The sequence below is a fragment of the Babylonia areolata genome, chromosome 24, assembly GCF_041734735.1.
Source record: "Babylonia areolata isolate BAREFJ2019XMU chromosome 24, ASM4173473v1, whole genome shotgun sequence".
NCBI classification, from domain to species: Eukaryota; Metazoa; Mollusca; class Gastropoda; order Neogastropoda; family Buccinidae; genus Babylonia; species Babylonia areolata.
In genome coordinates this window covers 9,404,111-9,419,110 of record NC_134899.1, presented here as the reverse complement: position 1 = coordinate 9,419,110, position 15,000 = coordinate 9,404,111, and the positions used below count along the sequence as shown (strand labels likewise).

The window sequence follows — 15,000 nt, the reverse complement described above, 5'->3', positions numbered from 1 at the left end:
GGTAAACTACCTAGCTGGTCTTGTGTCATCACATGGAAAGACAATTAACACAGTGTAACAGGGTGGGGTTTTTTGGGGTGGGTTTTGTGTGTTTTTTTGGCATTGTGGAGTTTACACCAAGTGTAGAACCAACATATTTGTCCTATCTTTCATACACACAAAAACAAACAAACGTCCCTACCACACACACACAACCACACACACACACACACACACACACACACACACACACATACACACACATGACATAAAAATTAAATGATGTGATAAAACCGAATTCTAAGTTTTTAACGTCCTTTTTTTCTTTTTCTTTTCTTTTCCACACACTATCGGAAGACAATCAATTAATCGCGATAAAACTAAACTCTTAATTTTCTAACGTCCTTTTTTTCCTTTTTCTTTTTTTTCTACACCCTTTCGGAAGAAAATCGCTTTTTCGCATTTCCTCTAGCTTCGAAGTAGCACACCTTTTTGACGCCGATACACACCTGATGCAAAATGATCCAGCTCTGTGTCTTCAGCACAGTGTCCTGGAAGGAGGAGTTTGTATTATACTCCATGTTTGGTGATACATATACTGTACCGTGTCAAACTGATGCACACTAGGCCTATTGGTTTGCTCTGCTTGGCCAAATTTCGCGCGGCTAACAGTGAAAAGACGACCCGTCTTGCCCGGCCCGCTCTTAGCCAATCAAACGCCTCTAAAAGCTACAAGCACTGAATCATTCCTTTGGCCAAGGCTCTCGGCGCCATATTGTCAGGTTTACGTTCTGTCTCGTCTTACGCTTTTTTTTTTTTTTCTTTTTTCTATTAAGTGTGTTCATTTGGCCTTATTTTGCTTCATGCGGCTAAAATGCTATCATTTCCTTCATTTCCTGAGGCATGTCTACAGGCAAGGAATTAAAAGTATCTACCCTTTTCTGCATTGGTGGGCCGCAAAGACCCCGTTCATTCTTTATTCTTCTCCTTTCAAAAAACAAAAAAAAACCCAAACCAATAACAACATTATTTCATATTTTATTTACGAGCGGGCTTTTATGAACATGGCTTTATTCATGTGGCCCTTTCGGCACTCACCCTCCAATGTCGAGTGGAAACTAGGGAGAGGAGGGTGTGGGAAGGTGGCCGGGGAGGGGGGGGGGGGCGTTAGGGGGGGAGGGGGATTAAGTAAGGACATTAATTTTCCACAAGTGTCCGATTACTGGCAAGTCAAACAAAACAAAAGTACAAACAAAATCAATTCTCGGATGATCTCACACACACACACACACACACACACACACACACACAAAGGATAACGTTTCCTTTCTCCACCTCTTATATGGAAAACACGTATGCACACAGAGAACGCGTGAACCAAAGCAACAACAACAAAAACATAAAATAACAGCAAACAAACAGGCACACAGTGAACGCGAACCAGAAAAATAGCAACAAAACAATAAAAAAAAAAAAAAAAAAAAACCAACAAACTAACAAAATACAAGTAAAAAAAAAATTAAAATAATAAAACATTAACAATTCAAAGAAAACCGAAAAGAAAATAATAAAAGACCAACAATCATAATCATAATCTATGTTGTTGTTTTTTTCACAACAGTTCTTGTTCCGTTTGTTGAAAGACTTTGCCATGGACACCATGTCCATGTGAAGTTCACATCGATAAATATTTCGGCTCATTCGAGCGACACACTGGACACCATTTTGTGTCCGCCAGTTCAAGACAAAAAAAAGCAAAAACACCACCACCACAATTTCAACAGTGAGAACATTATATCCATTACCAACAATAAAAAGCAATATATATGTGTGTATACATGTCAATAATATATCTGACCTTCGAAAAAGAAGAGAGAATATGTGTTGCGATTCATAGAATCAATTATTATTATAATTGTAATAGTGAAAATGAGGGTGATTTTAATCATCTTTTTGAAAACAAAAACACAATAATAATAGCAAGTACTGCATCATACTCAAAGGATAAAAAATGCACATGGTGCACACGCACATTTGAGTTTATTTCAACATAATCATATGCTATTGAACAAAAATCGTGCAATATTCTCGGGTTTTCTTTTCTTTATGTAATATGTTCGTGTAAAAGTACATGAGTATGCGCCCATTACATGTACATTTCGCCTGAGAGAGAGAGAGAGAGGAGAGAGAGAGAGAGAGAGAGATACAACACACACACACACACACACACACACACACACCTCAACACACACACACACAAACACACACACACACACAAACACACACACACACACACACACACACACACACACACCACATCACACACGGAAAAAGTACATGGGCTATTGTTCACATCAGCCCTCTCCAGAGCCTTCCCAGAGAAAAGCTGGGTCTTTCAGCATGCGAGCCAGTTCCTCGTTGTAAGGCCTGTAGAACTTTTCCAGCAGAGAGCGCGTGCTGCTCATCATGGGCCCCGCCACCTTGTAGTGCTGCCCCCTGTTGTGAGGGGACAGAACCGTGATGCTGCGCATCTTCTCCTGACTTAACGGCCCTGCCATACACACACATAGACCAGTCGGAATCAGACACGAATGTTGAAAAAGTGGCGAGAATAATGACAGAGAATATTCAAATGAAATTAAGCGTTTGTTATCTTATACATATAGGATAACAAACGCTTATATATATATATATATATATATATATATATATATATATATATATATATATATATACAGAGAATATTCAAATGAAATTAAGCGTTTTTTATCATACAAATATACTCAGATATATATATATATATATATATCTATATCTATATATATATATATGATAGCAAACGCTTAATTTCATTTGAATATTCTCTGTCTCACACACACACACACACACACACACACACATATATATATATATATATATATATATATATATGTATATATATATATATATGTGTGTGTGTGTGTGTGTGTGTGTGTGTGTGTGTGTGTGTGTATTTATGTGAAAGACGAAAATGTTGATTTCAGCTGGATACCATCCAACATTGGCTTTTCTATTCAACGACTTAGCAGACAGAGCAGAGAAAAAGAAGAAGAAAAAAAAGAAGACGAGGGAACAAATTAATTTTACAGCTGGAATAAAAGTATATCGCCCATAGTCATACAAGGAAATGAGTAATGTACTTGAAACAGACTTTTATGATAGTTTTTTTGTGTGTCCAGCTTTAATTAAATACCCAGTCGGTGAACTTTCTCAGTTCGATTCGGTCTGATTCGTAGACTGTTTTCACAATTTTAAGACTGTGCATGCCTAATTCACTACATACTAAATATTGCACTGATACAAAGTCCAGTTGTTTCAGTGACCTTACAGTTCAGCATATCATTTTAGATCATGAGTCAATGAAGCCTTACTTACAAGACAATGTGTCATCAAAACCACTAGGAACGCAGTTAATACTTTGCTTGTGTGTGTGTGTGTGTGTGTGTGTGTGTGTGTGTGTGTGTGTGTGTCCATTATCAGTTGGTTTTCCTGGCAAATTAACGACTACCCCTTTACTAAGTCCATTAAATGATATTCCTAAATTGTACTTTCTATCATTTCAAATGTTCATCTTTGATTCTACCCTCCAGCTGTCCAGTTTAGAATACACCCTCTTCCTCTCCTACCATCTTATTCTAATGTGAAAATTAATATTTGAATTAGATGTCTACAATCACAAGCATGTGTGAATAGTTAAACATAAATCCTTGCTTCCGTCAGTAGACACGAGCTTTTTTTTTCTTTTAAGATAAATATCAGTTCATTTGTTTGCCTTTTCATTTCATTTTGATAACCCTTTCACCGCCAGTCAATTTAGAGTGCAAAATTCTCTTGTGCTAAAAACACAGTAAATATGGTGTCTAAAAATAGCTGGGGACCCCCACCCCCACCCCCGACGCCCCCTGTGATGTGTAGAAAATATGGCCTATGCTACTTCCAAACATAGCAGTAGGTTGATAGATAACAGACCCATGATCAGGTCACCCTTCAGTGACATGGGTCCTCTACCTAGCTGCTGCATAAATGCGAGTTTGGCAGGGAAAGGGTTAAGGGTATAAACACACAGGCAATAAGCACCAGGCATTTTCTTCCCAGAAATAATTGTCATCAGGCAATTCATGAAATCGAAATAAAAAAAAGTTGATACGTGATGGTGTTAATGGCTGTAACTGTATACATGTTATGTCTATGAGAACAAGCGACAATTTCTAACCAAGTCGATACACAGTTGGTTTGTGATGTTGTCATTTTGTGAAATCGTAACGAATTGACAACTATGTGTGGCAGGGTTTGATTTACACTGAATTGATGCATTCCGATTGAATTGAAGGACAGTCTGAAGGTGCAGGCTACAAGATATGTGGCTGATGTTGGAATATGATAGCATGATTGCGTCAGTGCCATGTCTGAGTAAAATGACAGGGGTACGTGCCCGTGTGTGCGTGTGTGTGTGTGTGTGTGTGTGTGTGTGTGTGTGTGTGTATGTGTGGGTGTGTGTCGGGGGGGAGGAGGAGTGCGGGGTGTGTGTGTGTGTATTGGGGTGTGTGTGTGGGGGGGGGGGGGTGTGGGGGGGGTGTATGTGTGGGTGTGTGTGGGGGGGAGGGGTGCGGTGTGTGTGTGTGTGTGTGTGTGTGGGTGGGTGGGTGGGTGGGTGTGTGTGTGGGTGTGTGTTGGGGGTTGGGGGGTGGGGGAGTGAGGGATGGGTGTGTGGTGTGTGTGGGTGTGTGGGTGTATGTGGGGGGGCGGGTGTGCGTGCGTGTGTGTGTGTGTGGGGGGGGTATGTGTGTGTGTGTGTATGTGTGTGTATGTGTGTGGGTGTGTGTGTGGGTGTGTGTGGGTGTGTATGTGTGTGTGTGTGTCTCATACTGCTGCATACAAAGCGTGTGAATGATGACGTCAGCTACTCACGTAATCCCAGAAAGCGGTAAATTTTGGCCAGGTAAAGGTCCATGCGCTCATTGTACTGCTCCGTGGTGACGAAGTGAAGCTGGTTCCTGGGAAACAGTTTGATCCAGTCTTGTACGAACACCGAGTACAGACTGACAACCAGCATCACCTGCAACAGGTTGGTTGGTTGGCGATCTTTGGCAGTGTGTGGAGGAGGAATTTTTGTTTAATGTCCCGTCACACATATCGGTGATTGAAGACATTTTGTTAAAGTATTTATGAATACATCTGAGTATTATCGGTTAGTAGGGGTGGGAGATGTGGATGAATGGAGGGTTGGGAGAAACTGGGCAAATGAGGGTAAAAATGTGGGAGAAATTTGGAAGAAGAAAAAAAAACAACCTCTAAATACAGTTACAGGAAATTACTTAAAGGACTTCGTAAAAGAGAAGTCGTTACACTGACAAGCGAAATAACTGATAATAAATGCAAAAAGTCAAAAACATCAACGTTCTCAGTCACTGGTGAAGACACACTTTCGTGTACAAAAAAGGCTTCATCAAGCTACAGTGAAAAATAAAATGCTCAATTGTCAGGTTACTAAAGCAGTGTGTGTGTGTGTGTGTGTGTCTGTGTCTCTGTGTCTCTGTGATTATATCGTCTTCCTCGTCTTCTTCTTCCATAACTCTGTGAAGAGACACTGGGGCACAGCACAGAAGAATGGTCACCAGATTCGCACACGGCTCTTTGGTTGTGTGTCTTCTTCTTCTCCTTCTGCGTTCACTCGTATGCACACGAGTGGGCTTTTACGTGTATGACCGTTTTTACCCCGCCATGTAGGCAGCCATACTCCGTTTTCGGGGGTGGGCATGCTGGGTATATTCTTGTTTCCATAACCCACCGAACGCTGACATGGATTACAGGATCTTTAACGTACGTATTTGATCTTCTGCTTGCATATACACACGAAGGGGGTTCAGGCACTAGCAGGTCTGCACATATGTTGACCTGGGAGATCGTAAAAATCTCCACCCTTCACCCACCAGGCGCCGTCACCGTGATTCGAACCCGGGACCCTCAGATTGACAGTGCAACGCTTTAACCACTCGGCTATTGCGTCCGTCTGTTGTGTGTCAAACAAAGCCGGGGACTCTGCAAACGGTTTTCTCGTCCATTCCGCAATTTTGTTACAATGTTGTTGGTCCTTTGTTCTGCCATTCTCTCCGTCTCCTTCCCTCAACAGTTCTTTGGAGGACTGCTTCAGCAAGGCCATTACATCTTACTACCTGGCCGTACCACCGTGTTGTTTTCATTTCTTAACTAATGTAAGCAGATCTTCATCAGGGGAGGGTTGCATGAGTGAATAACAAATAGTAAAGAGTGGTAACTCTTTCCATTACATAAGGTACACAACTTAAGTCAGTGTTGCCTACGCTACCGATTCAGCTAGCACACAGGTAAATAAAAGGTACATTGGAACAAACCCAGACACTTCCTCAAAAAAGGAAGCAGCGGGCCTGTCCTTATACCCATCATTTGACATGTGCACACAGCAGCAAAGACAGAAGAAATGTTCAAACACAAATTAGCTTTTATTCAAGACTGGCATAGCTTCTTTAATCCAATGTACCTTTTATTTACCTGTGTGCTAGCTGAATCGGTAGCGTAAGCAGCACTGACTTGAAGTTGTATACCTTATGAATGGAGAGAGTGACCACTCTTTACTATTTGTTAATCATTTCATCTCTTGGCCTCATTATTTGTTAATTTGCATGAGTGAACTTAGCAGCGGTAAGTTTGCTGACCTTACTGACCCCACGGTAAATTCCGAAAACTTGGGAACATTCTGAACTCTAAGCAAACCTGTCGCTGCAAAGATCACCTCATGCAACCCCGGTCCTGGTGCCAGTTGCATTGCTTGGTTCTAACTTTTTGACAGTTACACGTGACTCAATGCCTACGTCGACCGAACTACGCCATTGGTCAGTTCCATACTGCACACAGTTGGTAGCGGGTTACGACCATACTAGGCTCTTCCGTCCGAGCAATGCAGCTGGCTCCTGGTGCACTGTACTGCTTGGTGGTTTGGTGTACTTGTTCGTTGGTGATGTGATCAGTGTGTCTGACGTGATCAGTGTGTCTGACGTGTGGTGATGTGATCAGTGTGTCTGACGTGATCAGTGTATCTGACGTGATCAGTGTGTCTGACGTGATCAGTGTGTCTGACGTGATCAGTGTGTCTGATGTGTGGTGACGTGATCAGTGTGTCTGACGTGATCAGTGTGTCTGACGTGATCAGTGTATCTGATGTGTCTGACGTGATCAGTGTGTCTGATGTGTGGTGACGTGATCAGTGTGTCTGACGTGATCAGTGTGTCTGATGTGTGGTGATGTGATCAGTGTGTCTGACGTGATCAGTGTGTCTGATGTGTGGTGATGTGATCAGTGTGTCTGACGTGATCAGTGTGTCTGACGTGATCAGTGTGTCTGACGTGATCAGTGTGTCTGACGTGATCAGTGTGTCTGATGTGATCAGTGTGTCTGATGTGTGGTGATGTGATCAGGTTGTCTGATGTGTGGTGATGTGATCAGGTTGTCTGATGTGTGGTGATGTGATCAGTGTGTCTGATGTGTGGTGATGTGATCAGTGTGTCTGACGTGTGGTGATGTGATCAGTGTGTCTGATGTGTGGTGATGTGATCAGTGTATCTGACGTGATCAGTGTATCTGATGTGTGGTGATGTGATCAGGTTGTCTGATGTGTGGTGATGTGATCAGTGTGTCTGACGTGTGGTGATGTGATCAGTGTGTCTGACGTGATCAGTGTATCTGATGTGTGGTGATGTGATCAGTGTATCTGATGTGATCAGTGTGTCTGATGTGTGGTGATGTGATCAGTGTGTCTGACGTGTGGTGATGTGATCAGTGTATCTGATGTGATCAGTGTGTCTGATGTGTGGTGATGTGATCAGTGTGTCTGATGTGTGGTGATGTGATCAGTGTGTCTGATGTGTGGTGATGTGATCAGTGTGTCTGATGTGATCAGTGTGTCTGATGTGATCAGTGTGTCTGACGTGTGGTGATGTGATCAGTGTGTCTGACGTGTGGTGATGTGATCAGTGTATCTGATGTGTGGTGATGTGATCAGTGTATCTGATGTGTGGTGATGTGATCAGTGTATCTGATGTGTGGTGATGTGATCAGTGTGTCTGATGTGCAGTACCTGGCGATAACACCCAATCCACGGCTTGGATTCTTCTTTCCCGGCCTGTCACGAGGGCCCATGTTTCGCAACGCATTCAGGAAGACGGAATATACCAGCGCACACAGGAGCCTGGTTTTGTGTTTCATGGGAACGTTGTTGTCCTTCTGTACAGGTTTTAAGTCTGGACAGTGCTGGTGTTGTCTTTGCTGCCCGTGAGAGGATTTCTGCTTGGGATCCTTCGTTGCTCATGGGGAACCCGAGGAAAGTGATCTGTTAGATCCTAGCTGCAGTCCATGGACAGTTATATCAGCAGTGGTGGTGGTGGTGTGGCTGGCCATCAACTTGGTCCTTTCGGCGCTGATTTCCATGCCAGATATTTGTCGATATGATTTCCATGCCAGATATTTGTTGATATGATTTCCATGCCAGATATTTGTCGATATGATTTCCATGCCAGATATTTGTTGATAAGATTTCCATGCCAGATTTTTGTCGATGTTTCATTCAGTCTCATAAGGTCAGTTCAAGTCAAATCAATACTATCATCATCTCCAAAGAGAATTTTCACACATAGCCTTGTTGCTAATGCTTACAATTCAAACATGAAGTATATTCTTAAAAGACATGTATGTGATTAAATAATCATGCGATCAGATGAAATTAATGAAAAGTTACATTCGAAGTTATATTGAAACATCTATGAATTCTTTAAGTACTAACAGCCTTTAACTATATTAACTCTTAAGACACATGTACTTGAATAAATATTTAAAGAAATCGCATAAATTTACACTAAAGTCACCTGAGAATCAGAATAACTTTATTATCTCAGCAAGAGAAATTAAGTGTGGTGAGGTCTGTTGTACGAACTGATTACAAGTATAACATACAGGATAAAGTGTAACAAGCTTGGCTAGGTTGTGTGCATGCTGTAATGGTTGTGTAGAATTCTCAAAATCACAAAACGTGGAGACAGACAAGGATATAATCATTTCAGTTCATAATCAACAACGCACGCTGAGTTTACATTCTGTACTCGCCATCCGGTTTTATACCCCCACAGTACTCGTTGAACAAACTGCTTTCGCTTTGGGCACGATGAAAAAAATTTCGCTTGCTGAATCAGCTTCGGCTGTCTGAACCATCGAGCTCAATCCCATCAGCCGGTCTGAACACATGCGACTCTGACTTGAAGGGTTCGCGCTCAGTTTTGGTAGGCTCCAGTCACAGTCTGCTTTGACTTGTTCAGGTCATAACCCTTATTTGGTTTGTTGAAATTATACCCAGTTTGCTGAATTTACAGTCCAGTCCCGCTTGCGAAATACAAACTGTACTTTGGCTTGTTCAAGTTAATTTTTAATTTGCTCAGTTTGTACTTCGATTGACGGGCGCAATAGCCAAGTGGTTAAAGCGTTGGACTGTCAATCTGAGGGTCCCGGGTTCGAATCACAGTGACGGCGCCTGGTGGGTAAAGGGTGGAGATTTTTACGATCTCCCAGGTCAACATATGTGCAGACCTGCTAGTGCCTGAACCCCCTTCGTGTGTATATGCAAGCAGAAGATCAAATACGCACGTTAAAGATCCTGTAATCCATGTCAGCGTTCGGTGGGTTATGGAAACAAGAACATACCCAGCATGCACACCCCCGAAAACGGAGTATGGCTGCCTACATGGCGGGGTAAAAACGGTCATACACGTAAAAAGCCCACTCGTGTGCATACGAGTGAACGTGGGAGTTGCAGCCCACGAACGCAGAAGAAGAAGAAGAAGAAGTACTTCGATTGCTGAATTAATCTTTAATACCTACAGTGGCTTGCTCAGAACAAACTCTGAAGCTGATACAGATTGTTTAGAGAATCTACACTCCACTCTACACTACACTTTGGTTGGCCGAATCCATGTTCGTTGCTCAGTTGTTCTTTTTTTTTTTTTTTTTTTCTTTTTCTTTTTTTTTTTTTTTTTACTTCAATTGCTGAATCAACTCTTATATCTACAGTAGCTTGCTGAGAACAAACTCTGAAGTTGAAAAAGTCTGCTTGATGAATTTACACCTCAAATGAATTTACACCTGAATCCATGTTCTTACTTTGACTTGTCATAAAGCGCTTTACACCGTCGCGTGCTGATTTTACACTCCAGTTTGGCTTGCCGACTTTACACTCCAGTTTGGCTTGCCGACTTTACACTCCAGTTTGGCTTGCTGATTTTACACTCCAGTTTGGCTTGCCGACTTTACACTCCAGTTTGGCTTGCCGACTTTACACTCCAGTTTGGCTTGCCGACTTTACACTCCAGTTTGGCTTGCCGACTTTACACTCCAGTTTGGCTTGCCGACTTTACACTCCAGTTTGGCTTGCTGATTTTACACTCCAGTTTGGCTTGCCGACTTTACACTCCAGTTTGGCTTGCTGATTTTACACTCCAGTTTGGCTTGCCGACTTTACACTCCAGTTTGGCTTGCCGACTTTACACTCCAGTTTGGCTTGCTGATTTTACACTCCAGTTTGGCTTGCCGACTTTACACTCCAGTTTGGCTTGCTGATTTTACACTCCAGTTTGGCTTGCCGACTTTACACTCCAGTTTGGCTTGCTGATTTTACACTCCAGTTTGGCTTGCCGACTTTACACTCAAATTTGACTCTTCTCAAATTCCCCCCCCCCCCCCCCCCCCCCCCCCCCCCCCCCCCCCCCCCCCCCCCCCCCTTACCTTCGCTTGTTGGAAGACTGTACCGTTGTTCGCACAGGAACGAAGAGTGTGGCGGGCGAAGCAATCTTCGTAGATTTTGATCGATTCTCGCACATACAGGTCAAACGTTCTGCTGCTGACCGATTCGTATTTGTGGTGGTTGTACAGGTAACTGGAATACAGTCTGAAAATAGGACACAAGTGTTATAATTAGAATATGATCCAATTTAGGGATATATATATATATATTCATCGTGTATGGCGTGTATTATATCTAGTTCAGTTAGAAACACGCACAAACACAACACAACACACACTACACACACGCACGCACACTACACACACACACACACACACACACACACACCACACACACACACACACACACACGCACACACACACACACACACACACACACACACACACGCACACTACACACACACACACACACACACACACACACACACACACACACACACACACACACACACCACACACACACACACACACACACACACACACACACACACACACACACGCACGCATGCATGCAGGTCAACTGTTTAAGATTGTGTTGTCGATGACAATCACCCCCACCCCTCCCCCCAGTCAACGGCTCATACTCCCGCGACCCATACAAACGGTAGACCACTATCATCACCCAACAAGACACTGACCTAACCCAAGATAAAAAAAAAAATAGATGATTACGTTGATAACAATGCAAACCAACGACAATTCTTTATCACCATCACCATAATCATTACCACCACCACCACCATCGCCGTCAGTCTTCTCAGCCCCAACCAGACACTGACCTAAGATAAAACTGATGATGATGATGATGATGATGATGATGATGATGATGATGATGAAAATGGAAGCAACCGCAACAACGACGATCCTTCCCCCTCCTTCTCACTACCACCACCACCACCACCTTACCCACCGCCACCTTGACCACCACCACCACCACCACAACCCCACCACCACTACCATCACCACAACTACCACCACCACGACAACCACCATCACCACCATCATCACCATCATTACCACCACGACAACCACCACCACCACCACTACCACGACAACCACCACCACCACCACGACAACCATCACCACGACAACCACCACCACGATAACCATCACCACCACCACCACCACGATAACCACCACCACCACCACCACCACGATAACCACCACCACCACGATAACCACCACCACCACTACCACCACGATAACCACCACCACCACGACAACCATCACCACGATAACCACCACCACCACCACCACCACCACCAGCCCTGTCACCCTCTGACCTGTCCACGGGGTTGCGGAGAAGGAAGATGATCCTGGCCTTGGGATAGAGGTGGTGGAGGTGACTGCCCACGGTGACCCGGGGCTCCTCACAGCCCTCGTTGCCGGGCATCAGGGGCCAGTTGCGGTTGTCAAAGAAGTAAGACGGCGACCCGTCCCCTGAAAGAAAGAAAAGAAAAAAAAAGGGGGGGGTCAGGGTGCTAGTCTTTCTCTCCGTTGAGACAAAACAACAACAGCAACAACAAAAGCAACAACAACAACAACAAAACCGACGTCCCGTGCGCAGCAGCATACAATGAGAGGCGCACGTAAAAGAACCCATGGCAACAAAAAGCGTGGGTCCCTTGAAAAAATAATCGGTAGAGAAATCAACTTTGGTTGAAAAACAATTACACTTGCAGACAGAACAAAAAGGGTGGCGCAGGACTGTGGCGAGGCGCTCTCCCCGGCGGAGAGCAGCCAGAAATTTTACACAGAGAAACTACACACAAAGTGATTATAAAAAATGTAGCCCCTGGTAGAAGCACTGTTGACTGTTTCATATATGATCAATACAGAGATCATATAGAGATCAAATGTGGAGTGATGGCCTAGAGGTAACGCGTCCGCCTGGGAAGCGAGAGAATCTGAGCGCGCTGGTTCGAATCACGGCTCAGCCGCCGATATTTTCTCCCCCTCCACTAGACCTTGAGTGGTGGTCTGGACGCTAGTCATTCGGATGAGACGATAAACCAAGGTCCCGCGTGCAGCATGCACTTAGCGCACGTAAAAGAACCCACGGCAACACGAGGGTTTGTTCCTGGCAAAATTCTGTAGAAAAATCCACTTCGATAGGAAAAACAAATAAAATTGCACGCAGGAAAGAAACAACAACAAAAAATGGGTGGCGCTTTAGTGTAGCGACGCGTTCTCCCTGGGGAGAGCAGCCCGAATTTCACACAGAGAAATCTGCTGTGACAAAAAGAGAAATACAATACAATACAATACAGTACAATACAATACAATACAAGAAGCTTCTACAAAGTCCCAAAAGGAATACCACTTTCTGTTTTCTATTCAACTTTGTCTCCAAACTGATTATTCCATACACTATGACTGGATGTGCTACGTCATAATGCTAGAACATGCGGTTTCAAACTGCGTACAGTTTTTGTTTAGTCATTTGTAGACAGAGTGAATTCCAGTTGGATTGAAGACCAAGTCTCCATTGAATAACCTTTGACTGAAACTTGATATTCTAATGGAAGTGTTGATATTTCAGTGGAACTGTGGATATTCTAATGGAAGTGTTGATATTTCAGTGGAACTGTTGATATTCTAATGGAAGTGAAGACTTCAAATTTTTGCCTCCAGTGTCGACCTTTCCTCTGACTGGATGTGATTCAGTGAGAGATCTATCTGTAAGACCCAGCCCTGGCCTTCATTTCGGTCAGGGTTCTGCCTCCGCTAAACTGTCTTTGACTTTATTACCCGAGTGTTTTTAATTGTCACAAATTAACACACTCATACACTCACATCCATACACACACACACACACACTCTCTCTCTCTCTCTCTCTCTCTCTCTCTCTCTCTCACGTTAAAGGATGATTTTGGAAAAGAAAAATATTTATTGAGTGTTGATGTAGGGTGCTTCAGGATAGCCCTTTCCCACATTAGACTTGGAGTATTGCCTAGTAATAGCAACTTAAACAGATATAGTGAAAACCCTGAAAGCAAACGATACCCAAGTTGTGGACACAGAATCGAAAACGAACACCACTTTATTTTTGTTTGCCCATTATTCTATGACTTGAGGCAGAAGTTCCTAAAAGATTTCCTAAATTTACCCATAAGCATAATGTTAGAGGGGGAAAACGATAACTTAAGCCGTCAAGTTGGCAAATTCATTTTCCATGTTGTAAGAAGGAGACAACAAATCAATACAAGTTAACGGATTTTATCAATACCGCCCCGAGAAATGTGTTTCTCGTATTTTCATTGAACCTTGAATGCCAATGTTATTGGTAGTTTAGAATGTATGCCGTGCAGTGAATTAACTTTATATTCAATCTGGAAAATGACCTCATACTTAATAAGAAAAATTAGTTCGTATATACTGTGTTTAAAATGAAGTCACTTCATAGTCTGTAAATGAGCTGCTGGATTACCCATCTCCTCTTCCCCCATCCCTCTTCCCCTTCCCCAATGTGTATGTATGCCTATGGCCGAAACACATTAACTCCATACGAACGGCGACAGAGACGACGCTAACAGCTTTTCACCCCAATTACCATCATCAAAATATTGCAAACGGAACGCTCTTATACTGAAGAGGTGAATGTTGACAAAGAATACCACAATTCTGACGACGGAAACTAAAGGTTGGGTCATTCAGACACCCACTGGACATCCGAGGGGTCTGTGTAGAGGAGAAGAGAGGACTGGCCGTACTGAGTGAGTTAAACCGTCTGAATCTGAATCTCTCTCTCTCTCTCTCTCTCTCACACACACACACACACACACACACACACACACACACACCACGCGCACACCGAAATATTTACACACACAAGCTCGCGCAAAAAAGCGGAGAGGACCTATAGCTTTCTAACACAACTGTGTAGTGCTGCAAATGCGAACAACATCTGTGCGGCCATTCTCATTGCATGTCCTTGACAGTGTCCTAAAATAGACCCGGCGCCGCAGGGGAAAACTGGCCGTGGCGCCTTGTTTACGGGCGGAGGTGTGAGGGGGGTGTGGGGTTATCGGCGGTGGTACCAGAGACCCGAGAAAGCTGCTTTCTCTGGCAGTACTTCATCATACCACCTTGCTACCGTGCCTGCCCTCTGGCAACATCATTGACCTGTGTAACTGGAAACATCCATCTCACAGGCAGGCGATA

At 43.5% G+C, this 15,000-nt stretch overlaps 1 protein-coding gene across 1 annotated transcript in view; it reads right to left on the bottom strand.

The window, feature by feature from the left end:
- Positions 1–2,271: 2,271 nt before the first annotated feature.
- Positions 2,272–15,000, bottom strand: part of LOC143299048 (carbohydrate sulfotransferase 15-like) — an 83,962-nt gene continuing 71,233 nt past the window's right edge. Inside the window, exons 5-8 of the mRNA XM_076612140.1 lie at positions 12,120–12,276; positions 10,819–10,981; positions 4,927–5,074; positions 2,272–2,530 (exon numbers count right to left, since the gene is read on the bottom strand). Of these exons, the coding sequence (XP_076468255.1) occupies positions 2,334–2,530; positions 4,927–5,074; positions 10,819–10,981; positions 12,120–12,276 (665 nt within the window). The 3' untranslated portion in view covers positions 2,272–2,333. The remainder of the gene's footprint in view (positions 2,531–4,926; positions 5,075–10,818; positions 10,982–12,119; positions 12,277–15,000) is intronic.